The sequence below is a fragment of the Furipterus horrens genome, unplaced genomic scaffold (assembly GCF_987537825.1).
Source record: "Furipterus horrens unplaced genomic scaffold, mFurHor1.1.pri manual_scaffold_9, whole genome shotgun sequence".
In the NCBI taxonomy this organism is placed as follows: Eukaryota; Metazoa; Chordata; class Mammalia; order Chiroptera; family Furipteridae; genus Furipterus; species Furipterus horrens.
The window spans coordinates 21,394,071-21,408,753 of NW_028327179.1; the positions used below are offsets into that span (position 1 = coordinate 21,394,071).

Genomic DNA, 14,683 nt, shown 5'->3' on the forward strand with positions numbered 1-14,683 from the left:
CACGCCAGTCAATTTAGTATCAATTTTTGTTTACAGTGTAGATGAGTGGCTCAAACACAAGTGTCTATTTTCTTAATATAATTTTGTACACAATAAAATCTGTATAAAATATAAATACCTTATGGGTTTCCAGCATAGTGTCCGGCTGGTCTAAGTTTGTTAACAAAGTTATTGAATATTTTTTCTATCCAAAGAACCACTTTTACAAATATGTTGTCCAGGACATTGGACTAGATGAATCCATCAAAAAGTTAAATATAGGTAAATGAAGGGGAAAATATAATAACAAATTCAGGAAATAACTTTAAGGAATGCTTGTTCAAGAGGATTATTAGAAAATAATATCAAAAGGGAAAAGGAAATTTTATTCAGTCTCAAATCAACATTTATTCTGGAATTAAATAGTTGTCTTTCCAGATAAATAAAAATAGTTACTGCAATGTGCATGGCTACACACATTTCTCTAAGACATTATGACCATCATCGTTTCAAGTAACAATGATCCCAAGAGCTTAGCAGGAACATGTAGAAGAAATTTTCACTTGGAACAGCTTAAGAGCTTTTTATTTTATAGCTCTTCCTAGTGTAGCTGTGTCATTAGAATATTATTTTCAGGATATTTAAAAATCCAGGTTTGTAGATTTCAATTAGCACATCAACTGCAACAACATGACTCCTATTATTTTTTATAATAGTTCTATATTTCTTATTCCGTCTCTCTGTACTTTTATTGTAATTCTCACACAAGTACATATGAACTTCTGACTCTTGGTGACTAGTTCTCCAAGTACCTTATTCAAGAGTTCTGTAGGTATTTCTTTGCAGCTGCTGACTGAAATTTAAGTAGAACATCTTTAATATCACTTGGGGAATTGCGTTAATAACAATATTAATATCTGGGTCTTCTGGATTTCCAAAATACTATATTTTTGCACTTGTGAAATGAGGTCAAGTTAAATACATTTTTGAATCAATTGTTCTAATAGGTTATGTTTTTTCATAAAGCCTCTTGAACAACAACCAGGGAAAAAAATACACACACACACACACACACACACCGGAAAATATAACAGGGAAAATTGCTTATTAACTTTCAATTTCTTTGTGTACCTTTGTAAGGATCAGAGCAGTGATAAATTCAACCTTAAGATCACATGAGGAACTTTTTAAAAATCCCCATGTCTGAATCCACTGCAGTCCAATGCCATCTTCAACTTTATGTTTTGGGCTCAGGCATCCATATATTTTATTTTTTATTTTTTGATTTAATCTTTATTGTGTTCTTTTCCATTACCATTTAGTCCCCTTAAAACCCCCTTCCCCTGGCAACCACCACACTGTCGTCCACGTCCATGAGCCCTTTTTCCTTTTTGCTCAATCCCTTCACGCCCCACCTGCCCCCCACTAGCTGTCTGAACTAACAAGGAAAATGGGGACAGACTCATAGATGGAGAGCAGGATGACAGCCGGCGACAGCCTCTGCGTATTTTAAAGGTGATCCTCAGATGGATCCAGGTTGGGGTACCACTGGGCTAGACACAGAACTGAGAGGGACAACAGTAGAACTCCTTTGCTATTTTAAATACTGTGCTGCTAAGGGAAACTTTCATTATCGAACTTCACTGTGTTCTGAGTACTCATATGTTACATGAACCTTCATTCTTGCTCAATATTGAAATTTGAAAAGACTTTTCCTAAACAGTGAAAGCTCTACAACCCTATTTACTACAGGGTTAAAAAAAGCCACCGCAAAGGTGCTTTGGCTACACATAGGGAAACATTATTGGGCCACGAACATCCTTTGCGATAGGGGCAAAGACTGTGCAGGGAAGCCTAGATTGGGAGGAAACTTTTGAAAGCGCTGAGTTGGAAGGACCAAAAGCTGACTTTTCCATAGTCCCTGTGACATTAAGATTAAAGGCCCTGGTAGCCCCTCTCACATTGTCAGAGTCTTCATTTTCCCCTGGGAACCCCATGTCCTCACTGAAACGGGGACCTATGGCATAGTCTACTTTGGCAAATAAAAGATGACATTATTAACCTGCAGCTGGTTCTTTAAAAACATGTTATTTATAGAAATGACAAAAGCATTTTATAAGCTGGATGGTCTTGGTGTGAACAGTGGAACATGATCATCCTTTCACAGCAGCTATGACTATTATCTGGATGGTAAAAGTGTTGGCCTTGACTGTAGTGAATATTTACTTTGGAACACACACACACAAAGATTTTGTCATGAGGCATAATGAGAATATGCAGAATTTTTTTTAAACTTCTGATCAATAGTCCTGTTTTTCTATATACTTTTCCCTTACAATGCAGCATAAATAATTTTAATGATTATAAAACATGCATTTTTATAACTATATGAAATATATATGCAAAATCTACATATATTCTTAAGTTTTTTCAAAAGAATAACACACATTCTAATTTTCTTATCAAAAAGAAATGTAATCTTGAACAAAAGTAAAATAAAATGAATTAAAAAACTTTAATTTAAAAAATATCTGTATGATTTTTGGTTAAATTTCTTGTATTAGAGAAGATACATTTTTCATCTGTTAAGTTTGTAAAAAAAAAAAAAAAAAGAATATTTCTATGTGCTAGAAAAATAGATAATAAAGTTCCCTGAACTAAAGTGGCAAAAGTCATGGACTCCAAAGTAGATGCCTTCACTGTAATGCAAACTACTATTTGTTCTTCTTCTAAAGTATAGAGAACACATTTGGGTCATATGCGAGAGTTTGGATCACTAGTTCAAGCCTTTTTAGCCGTGTGCTTTTTGAATCAGTAGTGATTTCTTTAACCATGATTTCTTCATGTGTTCGTTAAATAGAGATGTAGTTTGATAAAGTCACAAGCTGATTGTGAGTTTTAAGAGAAACAATAACGGAAAACACTTTGCAATGTAAAACACTACACATGCAAAATTTAATTAATAGTGTTAATAGTATTTAATGCATAAATCAAGTGTGGATTCTAAGAAAGTTATTATGGGGGTTCCATAGAGGGTAAGTTGCTATCTTCTGTGGCTGAAGGAGGTCCTAAGAGATTTTGTCAACAAGATGGCAGGTAAACTATGGCATGCATCATGCTTGAACTTCATTTGGCGTTGAAGGGAATCTTGGGCAATAAGAATATCATGAAGCAAAAAAGAACTCTAAAATCATGGGACACCCTGGTAATTGGATGACTGGATATTGAATTGTAAATAAGGAAAGCGTATAAAATAATAATTGGTAGGTAGGTTTGGATCATATTCTGACACACTTATAATGCTAGGAACGGGAGTTTGTGCGCTAATACAAAAACAGCAGGAAACTGTTGAATGATGATCATGCATTTGAAGTCACATTTAGGATGTGATAAATAAACAGGAATTTTTTTGGACACCAGACACTTTGCAAGACATGATTGCATGGTCCATGTCATTATTCCAACTTTAAGTATTGGAAAACGGAGCCACAAAGAGGTTAAAATATTTGCCCAAGTCCATTCAGCCAAAAATCTCTGGAGCCAGGACTCAAATCCAAATCTATCTGGCTTTAAATCTTTCCATTACTCCACGGGGCCTTTGTGATTAATCTGACAAGTGCATGCAGAGAGGCAGTCAAGCCACAAAGGAAGCTCATTCAAGATGCAACAGACACCTAAAAGGATACTAGGTGAACGAAAAGTGTTTTATTTTTCATGTAGCAATTTCTTAGGAACTACTAATTAGGTTGATTATTCAATTTTCTGAACATTGCAAAATACACTTACTGATTTATTTTTATTTTAGAATTATGTAAAAGGAATTGAATTTTCTTTGAAAATCATGTAAAAAGTCAGAACATTTCTAATTGTACATCCCTAAAACAGACCACGTTTAACTCTCATGGCATTGTCTCGTATGTGAGTCAGCTGAACATGAGAGGATTCATAGGGGAACAACTCATGCACTAGATCAGGTGCTTGGAAGACAAGTCATAAGAAAACCTGCTCTATGAGCCCCCATATACTTTTTATCTGTCACCACATATGAAGGTGTTTGCTGAACAAAATTACTTCCATTTTTAGGCTCAATGATAGAAAGGCCATCTAAAATGACCACATTCTCTTTGTTGGGAGGATTAGGGGGCAAAGGGATTGAGAAAAAGGAAAAAGACTCATAGTCAGCAGTGTGGTGATTGTCGGGGGGAGTAGAAGAGGGATAAGTGGTAATGGAAAAAATAAAATAAAATGTAAATTTAAATAACCAGATAAGACTATAAAAAATAAAATAATCCCATTTTCCCTATCATGGTTGTTATTATTAACTATTTCCTGGTAAGACCAATATACCAGCCAAAAAGCAACAGTTGTATCCTGTGTTCTTCTCCAAGTACTCTGCCTTATTAGCCAAGCCAAACATCAGTGCCTCTGGACATAGTCCTGGATTTCAGAATTGCCTCAAGTCACGACCCTTCTTTGCTTTCTAAGAGATCCAACATTGTGTCCTGAGCATCTGTACTGACTCCTTATCCCAAGTATTAAACCAGCACCTCAGTTGTCAGTCTTCTTGGATGCCAGGCTGGCCTTTGTTCTGTTGCATATATGTATTAACTGTGAATTGATCTCCCAGCTTACAGCTGCTTGCCTGGTTGGCTGCTTGCCTGGATTTCTGAACCTTGCTCAGCCAGGAATCTGTCACTGTGCTCTTGTACTTGAAGCTCCAATATTAGCTGAAATATGGCTGAGACTGTGTCTTTTCACTCACCTACTATCTATTCACCCAGGCGTCATTTCCTTTGTACCTGTCTTGTACCAGAGGATAGGTCAGATCTAGTCATGCATCCTTTCTCCCCCCACTACCCCATTATTGTTTAGAGTTGACATAATCAAAAAGGAATATTTCTGGTGATAAGTAATAAGAACAAATCCAGAAAAGCACCTGAGTTACAAAATAAGTAAATGGGTGTTCTGTGAAGGCAGGTAGTACACAATAGAAATATTTTTATGATCTAGTGCAATTGGGAAATTAAGCGAGTATGTAGGCAGTTCATGTATGGGATTCTGTTTAAAGGTTATGGGGTCCAGGCAGGACACGTGGGACTCCCTATGGTTCTATACCAAAATCGCCATCTATAGAGTACTGTCCAGGCAACTCAAGACCTCAGTCTTAGAGAGAATGGGCTCCAGAAACACACTAGAACAGGAATAGAAGGACAACATAATGTTCCCATTTCTAAACTACATTGTGAAGAAGGGACTAGATTGTGGGTAAATTTCAGATGTCAACATATTAAAAATATAACTTGAGACTGAAAAAAGAAGCAAGATGAGTGGACGGTGACTCATCTGAATATGGATTGAAGCTCCTTATATTGTCTCAGACCAAGCTCAGCTTTGAGTCTCATTTAGTTCATAGACACAGCAATCACAGATTTTGGCTCTTATTTATTAATTTATTCTAGGTAGTCACCCCACTAAGAATATTCCAGTAAAAGTGACTAATAAACTACTAAAAAACATGAGTAAATTTAAAGGGTTGTTATCTTCTCTGGGCATTTATAAATGATTACTGAATGTGTTTTTTATTTGTATAGAAACCCAAAATGGAAAGCCCATCTTCAGGCAGTCCTGTAGAAGGCCTATGTATAAGAAACCAAAATTTTCTTCCCCTTTTGTTCTATCATGGGGCTAAGATATGGTTAAAATATTCATAGTCTAATGGGCTATGTTATCCCAGCATTTATGTACCTGTATATGTGTCTATCTCTTTAGGTATGTGCAGAATGGCCCACATCTACTTCTGTAAACAGAAGAAAGTAAAAGATATTCTGCTGACTTAGAGTAGTGCCTAATCATTCACAAAGAAGAATTTGGGCATAGGGTATCAGCTTCATGTCTCTTTTTAATATACAAGCTGGTCTTTAAAGTAGTGTATGTTTGCACTAAAATATATGTTGAAGCTATTACTGTAGTTTTTGTAATGTAGAAATAGCTCTGATTAATCGAATATAAGTTTATTACAATTCTATTGTTTTAGCTTTGGAATAATTTTGAATGCTCTGTAAAACTTAAAATGTACCTTTTCTTCCCTAGGGAAACCTATAATCTATAGCCAGGGATATGACATAATATATTAACTCTTATCACAATACTAAAAGTGCTAGAAATATATATATGGAAAAAGAAATATATAGGAATCTGTACAGATTTCATGTACATTATAGCACACATGTACACACACACACACAAATTAGAAGATCTCAATATCAAGAAAAGGAAAACCAAGTTTCTCCAAAGAAGATAAACAAATGGCCAATAAGCACATGAAAAGATATTGAACATCATTTGTCATTAGCTAATGACTGGTCAAGTGTAAATCAAAACTACTCATAACCATTAAGATGGCCATACTAAAAAAGGAGCAAATAACAAGTGTTCACAAAAATGTTGAGGAGAGATTTTATTTTTCTACTTAATATAAACTTATTTCAGCCCTGACTGGTGTGGCTCAGTGAACTGGGTGTTATTCCACAAACTGAAAGGTCACCAGTACAGTTCCTGGTCAGGACATATGCCTGGGTTGTGGGTCAGGTCCCCAGTTGGGGGCTTGTGAGAGGCGTCTGATTGGTGTTTCTTTTGCAAATCGATGTTTCTCTTCTTTTCTTTCTTTCTCCCTTCCCCTCTGTCTAAATTTTTTTTTAAATGACTTATTTCATTAATTTAGATATTATGTTATCAAGATAAAGGAAATAAATTCTACCTATTCCTTTATTTGCTCATCAGTTCATATAATATTTAATAAATAAGCAGTGGTGCCTTTTTTGGATAATACACTTGGGCAAAACATACTTTTTTCTGTTTTATTTTATTTTATTTTATTTTTTGTGATTGCCTTTTCCAATTAAATAGCTGTTTAGTAATGGTTAAGAACACTTTATATGTTCACTTAAAAATTAATATCTGTTTGAGATTTTTTAAATTTTAGGAGGTCTTTGTTTCTCAACTGGGTTTCATAACCATTGTAGACATATCTAAACATTTGTGTATTTTCTGTTTCTTACAGATTCTACAAAGAAATTAAAGGATGTTCTTGAAGAATTCCATGGTAATGGTGTGCTTGCAAAGTATAATCCAGAAGGGGTAAAACATCTGCTTTTCTCTTTTTTAAATTTAATATAAGTGCTTGGAGGAAGGATATCTTAATGAATAGTCCTTAAAAATACATATGCTGTATGTACCATATGCCATAACATAAACTAATGAAATTTATAATAAATGCTATTCTGGGAGTTACATTAAATGTTGTACTTACTATCTTTTTAATCCAAAAATAGTTTGCTAATGAAAATAGCATTCTTATAGTCTGTGCATGAAAGAGTAGAGATCATCTAAAACATAGGTCCTTTTCCTGGAAGTAGGAGACAGAATTAGATAGAAGAGGATGGGAAGGGTGCCTCACTCTCTCACTCCATGACCTAGAAATTTAAACCTTACATGAACATTGATGTTGGGCAAGGGAGTTACTCTTTTCAGTGAATTACTCCCTTGACTAAAGAAAAATTTTGTGATGGCTATAACCCATCTATTACTTTAAAGAGTAAACTTGGACAAAAAGAGGGGACTTTTTTCCTCCTATCTTGTTTTCGTCGATTATCAGCTCCTGAAATTCTTTCCTTATTATAACTTCAAGTCCTATCAATTGCTTTTGAAAACCATTCTTGAATGAATGTCTTTCCCTTCCTAGTTATTTATTAAGTGACCTTCTATTTAAAGATAGCTGAGAGATGTTACATTTTAAATATTTGATCATCATTTCTGTGAGTTCTTTTGCAGCTTCGCCAAGTCATAGTTAGGATTATGAGACTTAAAACAAACTGCTCTTTGCAGAAGACCATTTTTGCCTGGATGTATTATCTAGCCATCTGGATAGATTTTATTTTGCTGATTAAAATATGACTTGTTGTTATTGTCTTTGTGGTTTTGAATGTTTAGAAGAGCAGAGTTATTGATTATCCTTCAATTTTGTACTGCTCTGAGATTTATAAAACTGTCATATTGTTTCATAATTTTCTTTAGGTATTACTAAAAATATTAACTCTTTCATGTCATATTTTCCTCTATCTAAATTTTGATACATTACTGTACTTTTTAGAACTCTTTAACCTAAGATTTATTTTCTTTTTAAGAAATAAAGTTGATATTTAGTGCCTACAAATTAGGGAGAAAATTAGGCAATTTTAAGCCATTCCTACTTTCCTATGTCCAGAAAACAAGGAGACATCTAACCTACATTTCCTCACATTGTTTTTTCCTAAATATTATAGAGTAAGAGAAAAAAATGTTGGCAGATAAATTTGTTAAACTGAAAAATCTACAAAACCATAAAGGGGAGTGAGAAAGTTAAAGATGTCAGCTTTGCTGAATTATTACCAGGCTCCAAAATGTCATTAATATTTACATAACCAACCATACTTGAAAACATACATATTATCTAATCTACATACAGAGATGAAACTAGTTTTTTTATCCTTAAATAAAACTGCTGGCTACAAATTCAGTTGAAATGTGGTGTTGTTTGAATAGTAGCCTTTTTACTACAAAGATTCTTGTCTAAAAGTCTCACATGACTTAGTCTTAATGATATTATATATTTAATGAAGATTATTAGTCACTGTACACTGAATTTATTGAAGTAATTGCTGCTTAATTATCAGACACACATATGGTGTCAGCCTTTTCAATAATGTAACACCTCTCCATAAATGTACGAATCTACTCTTGAAATATATTTAAAATAATGAACAGTTGAAAAATAAGATATTTAGATCTCATTATAATAAAAAAATTCTAATTTAAGAGTGAAACCACTTTTCAATGTTAACTCTAGTATGTATTTTTCCTTTTAGGAGAAAAATTTAAAGATTATATGAGTTTTAAACACTAGTATGTATTTCACAAGGCAGTAATTAGGAATATTCAATGTTCAAGAGGAAATCTTTAAGCCTCGAGGTTCCTTTCAGTACTTGACCCCATCTAGTTTATAAAATATTACACTACCCATATGAAAAAATTTATAAAGAATTAATGAAGGATGCATATTGTCAATTCACATGTGAAGTTCTATTGACTGGTCAAGTTGAGCTCAAAGTTGTTTGACATAGATGATACTCAATGCTCAATTATAGAAGAAAAATTAGAAAAGTGATTAATCTAGTCTGGCTTTGGAATAAATAACTAGTTCTTTGTTTTCTAAAATAAACATGGCTTTTATCATGTATATAAAATATATTTACAGAAAGAGAAGCATCTAAATATCTCTAAAATCATCTTTCCCCTTACAAAATAAAACTGCTTGTATGTTAGATTTATTATTTTTATTTTCATTCACCTGAATTACTGCATTATAAAAGCACTGTATGTAAAAACTTAATCCAATGAAATTATGACCTGTGTAAGTATATTTTAATAGAGAAGAAATATTAAATATAATATATGGATGATTTATTTTAATTACTACCTTTTAACTATCATTCAATTATCATTCTTAGAGGTAATAAGTAAAATAATAATAAAATATAAAGTACAAATAATTGCTTTAAAGATTATCTAAGTGCATACAGTGTTTAAAGGTCTTGAGATTCCCAAATACTATTATAGAGTTTTTAAATAAAAAAAACTCATTTTAAGAAAAGTAAAATGACTTTCCTACAGTTAACTACCTAAGTTTATGACAATAACCATAATTAAAACCTAATTACCTGAAATCCTAATTTAAGACTGATGCCCCTTCCTCTTCACTTCGTTGATTAAACCATAGAATGAGAGGGAAGGCCTTGAGAGATGAGAAGAGTAAGGGGAAGTGGAAGGTGTTTCACATAAGCAATATCATTCAATGTATATGCAATTATTTTATACACTGAATGGCCATTTGGTATGTAATGAATGGCACATTTCAGTGTTCATTATTATTACTAATTCAGGCCGTTTGGCCTCCACGTAATCTCATATAAGTAATATAATGTTAAGGGTATGATTATAGCTAGTTTGTAGTAACCACACAATTTTAGTGAAAATGTTAACAGTAAAACAGAATCAGGACATAAATTGATTTATGAGACCAGTAAAATTTGATAAAGAGAAAGAATCAGTTTGGCATTGAATGCATCTATCTATCATCTATGTATATTTAACTATTACCAATATTTGCCTTGGATTTCAAATGTAATTCTAAATTGTTCCATTGATATCCAAAATGATGGAAAGAAATGAAGTAGCGACATATGAACGAAAATATATTTATCTGTAGAGGCATGGAGAAAGGCTAGGAATGTTATTCTAATTTAAGGAAACAGTAAGAATGGGGATTAAATACCCACTAATATATCTTTACACAAGCTATTTTATAATCTTCTCTAAAAGGTTTTAATTATATGTGCCATTCTTTATATTTATCACATTTCATATAGATTTATTTGCTTATTACATCGAAGATTGATCCAGTTAGTGATTCTCAAACTTTAGCTTGCATCAGAATCACATGGAGGTCTTAATGAGACACAGATTTTTGCCTACTCTCTCAACCCTCCACTGAATTTCTATATTCCTGGGGTGGGGCTCAAAAATTTATATTTCTATTAGTTTCCCAGTTGACTCTGATTATGCTGCTTTGGAACCATATTTTGAGACCCATGGATCTAGGATATGTTTTAAAATCAATCTGTAATCTTGACCTTTTGCTTAAATTATTAATGATAATGAGATAACAAATATAAATTATCTTACATTAATACATGTATTCTTTCTTTCCTTGCATGCACAGAAACAAGACATTCTTAATCAAGTAAGACATTTTCTTTTCTATTCATATTTATCTTTCTTTACTCTGATGTGAGCTATGAATTTCTCTTCTGTATCACTGAGCTATACTTCTGTATCAATAACATTTAAATAATATGCAAGGTTACCTATAATACTTAGAAAGTAATAATTTGTTGATATTTGTTCAAATGAGAGTTGCAAATGGACAAACCAATACTCGGTCATGGGATCTAAAAGTGTTCGGAGTGTGGGCTTTCATTTTATAGATATTTGCATTTAATTTTCTAATTTTGTTGAATACAATCAGGATCTGACAAACTACTTTATTTAATGAAAGCCTTTATTAATTAATGGGAGGTTTAAAAATTGCATTTAAATATAACTGATAAGGACTTTTAAAATTTGATCACTAGTGCTGTTAGAGTTTGTGAGGAAAATACAACTAAAAAGCTGTTAAATTTTGCTCCTCTGAGGAAAAAGAGTAACCTAGCTGTTGCTCTTCCACTCTCGTCTAGTAAAATCCATTTGTAAAGCAAGTTTTCAGTCCATAGTTCAGTTGGGTATAGAGAATGACAGCACAGTTTTTGGATTCTCTAAGTGGATTTTTCTGTCACACTAAGAATTGTATAAAATCATAATATTGTCTCCTTAGACAATATTGGATATGTATGAGCAGGTTCTTATTCACAAGGTTCCTTATGGTTTTAAGGACAACACTGTAATTTCATCCCAACCTTGTTACAGTCCAATAGATTACATCAGAATGATCTTGACTGACTTACATTCCCCTAGAATAAGGCACAACTGCGGTGGCAACATGTTGACTATAATGACTTTTACTAGCCTCTTTTAGAATATTGGCCTTTCCTGATCGCATTTCTGAACTGTGTGGAAACCTACTAGCTCTCTCAAAGATGGGCTATATGAGCTTTAGGGGATTGGGAGGCAATTCATTGAACACCTTAGTCAACAAACACACCTTTCTGCACAACTTGAACCTCCACTAGAGGCTGAATAAAAACTGGTGTCAAAGTTTGTTCTGTCTCTTTTGGGGGTCAGCCAAATGAGTTTCTTACTTGTTTTCCTGCCTGCTCAGTCCTTGTTCCATATACTGTGACTCAACAGGCAGGCGATTCAGTTACAGAACCGAGAGAACAAGAGAAGATGAGGGTAGCCAGAGGAAAACAGAGAATGAGGGCATGTGTACTTGTTGATCTCTCTGTTTTCTTGGTCTGCTAGTATCTGATGAGTGTAGGGTTTCCTCTTTACATTTTCTGTCAGTAGATGATCCTTGGCTCAAAGCTGAGTTACGTTTTCATAGCTTCCTGAGCTTCCCTTATTTTTGCACTTGGTATCTGTTCTATAGTTTTGTTAATGTATATACCTTTAAATTCAGACAAGTTGCTTCAATCCCTTAATAAGTAACCTGGGAATTCAGAACCCACATTTTGTACTGCTTCTGCCTACTGTAATATCTTAAATGTGTTTAACAAGGATATTGACACTGATATAATTATTAGCAGTAATATAAACGCCCTTTTATTGTAAGCTATAATTGCCCTTCTAGAACTAAAAAAAAAAAAAAAAAAAAAAAACTTTCCCATTAAAGAAAGCATCTGGAAAGTATAACAGAAAACGTGGTCTTAGGAATCCTACTGAACCAGGTTCAAATTCCACATCTGCCATGTATTAGCAGGTCTTGGACAAGTTATTTAATTTCTCCTAGCCTCAATTTGTTTACTTGTAAAAAGAAGAGAGTGTCTGTCTTACTGATTTGTTAAAAGAGTTAAATTCTATGTAGAATAATTAACTTTGTATCTGATATATAAGTATTCCATTGATATTAGAGGCAGTGGCCTTTGGCGACACTTTAGCAATCAACATGATTTCATACATAAGTTCTGGAGTATGTGTGACATCTGAGATACACCCCCAACCAATCCTGTACCCTTGATTTTCTCAGTCTCACTTTTCTCGTCTATAAATTGTCTGTTGTATTTGCTCCACCTACCACAACTGCATAAATGCCAGCACAATCATTTATCAAGGAACGGAAGTAATATATTATCCACTGTTTTTGATTCTCTCCTCCATTGCTATCAAAACAATTTCAATTATCTTCCTTTTCTTATCAACCTACAACAAGAACACAGTTTTGAAAACACCACCAAGAAACTGAGTAATCAAATGCTTACCACAATCTGTTATTAACCTGATATTGACTATGTACTAGTTATTTTTGAAATATATAGTAGCTTTCATTTCAAATATTAAGCTTTTGTAGCTTAGAATAAAATCATGTCCAATCATTTGAGAATATATTTATATAATACATGAGATGAATTAGTTACAGCATATCGTTAAACAAATTAATTTGAATAGCTTCTTTCAGGTTTCTAATAATTGCACAGATGAACAAACCTCAACTTTTACAAAAAAATACATGATCTTTTATCTATAGAAACAGAGAATCTGAGGATGGATCATCTGTTGCATTTTATGTTGAATCAAAACCTTAAATTAATAATTTGACTGGCTCATATGACTACGTAATATTGATAACAACTGATCTTTTTCTCCCCTAAACTTCTATACTAAACATACAGAAATTTAAAAATAAGTATTTAAGATAATACTAATTGCTTCCAATTATTTTCTCTACAAGTGAGTTTTAAAAACAAGCTTAAATAATTGGGAAAACAAATTCACTCTATAGTTTTAATAATAACAGTGAACTTTGAAATGTAAACAGCCTATTGTTCTTTTATAACATATATTAAATCATTTACATAGAAGTTAAAATCCAGGTTAGAGAAAAAAGTGATGCTGGGACCTTCAGGGAATCTTTTCTGCATCGTTTAGAGGACAAGTACAGCAAACACTTTGCGTGTTTGCTACACCTACAGTTTATTTTTAGGGTTTGTCTATTGTTTTTGTGTGCATGTATTTTCATTATCAGGAATAGCTTTTCTGAGAAGAGCAGTAAAAGATACTAGGGAAAAACCTGGAGATTTGGATAGAAAATCTTAGATGTCTAAGGGATTTAAGGTTTTTTATTAGATAATTAAAATCATAAATAATATTTTTAAGATCAACATGTTAAATTTTCCATTTAGAAAAATACATGCAAAAGCATTGAGGACAGCAGATAAGTAGAGGAGCAGACCAAGTATGAGTTATTAAAGCAGGACATTAAGTGATGAGAACTGGGGCAGCTGTGAGGAAATAATGGAGACGGGGGCAGATGTAGAACACGTTTCTCATACATGTTTAAAAACAGTAAGTTTTGGAATGTCAAAGGATGTGAAAAGAATAATAGTCAACTCAGATTTTTCATAATTGGGTAAATAAGTAGATGAAAACACCATCACTTTTACTGATTTATGTATTATTTTCTTAGTGTTAATTTATATCTATCTATATGTATTTTCATTTATTTTCCAGATACAGTTGACCTACTATATTGTATGTCAGGTGCACAACATAGTGATTAGATATTTATATACTTTATAAAGTGATCATTAGTTTTATTTTTATATTTTATTTGATATCAGTTTTTTTCTGGAATGGCAAGATTATTGATAGTCTCGTTGATGCATTTGATAGTGATAAACCAGAGGCAAAGTATCTTGTACTATGTATGAATATTGGAAAACGTGTCCATAAAATTATACTTTGTTCAACTATGATTTAGCAAACTTTGAAGTTAGAAATATTTACAGCCTAAGAGTTTTTAAACCTTGCCAATTTATTTAACTTTCTGAGTCTCATATGGGAATAATAATAGCATCTACTTACTGCGTTATTGTGAGGATTAGGAATAGCGTAAAGATAACAAATTTAGTGTAGTTGCTAGAACACAGTAACATTTAAATGGCGTCTTCATTAT

General features: G+C 32.9%; 1 protein-coding gene across 1 annotated transcript in view; it reads left to right on the forward strand.

Moving 5' to 3' along the window:
- Nucleotides 1-14,683, forward strand: part of DGKB (diacylglycerol kinase beta) — a 583,788-nt gene that overhangs the window by 125,086 nt on the left and 444,019 nt on the right. Inside the window, exons 3-4 of the mRNA XM_090287823.1 lie at nucleotides 7,040-7,116; nucleotides 10,796-10,816. Coding sequence (XP_090143949.1) covers nucleotides 7,040-7,116; nucleotides 10,796-10,816 — 98 coding nt within the window. The remainder of the gene's footprint in view (nucleotides 1-7,039; nucleotides 7,117-10,795; nucleotides 10,817-14,683) is intronic.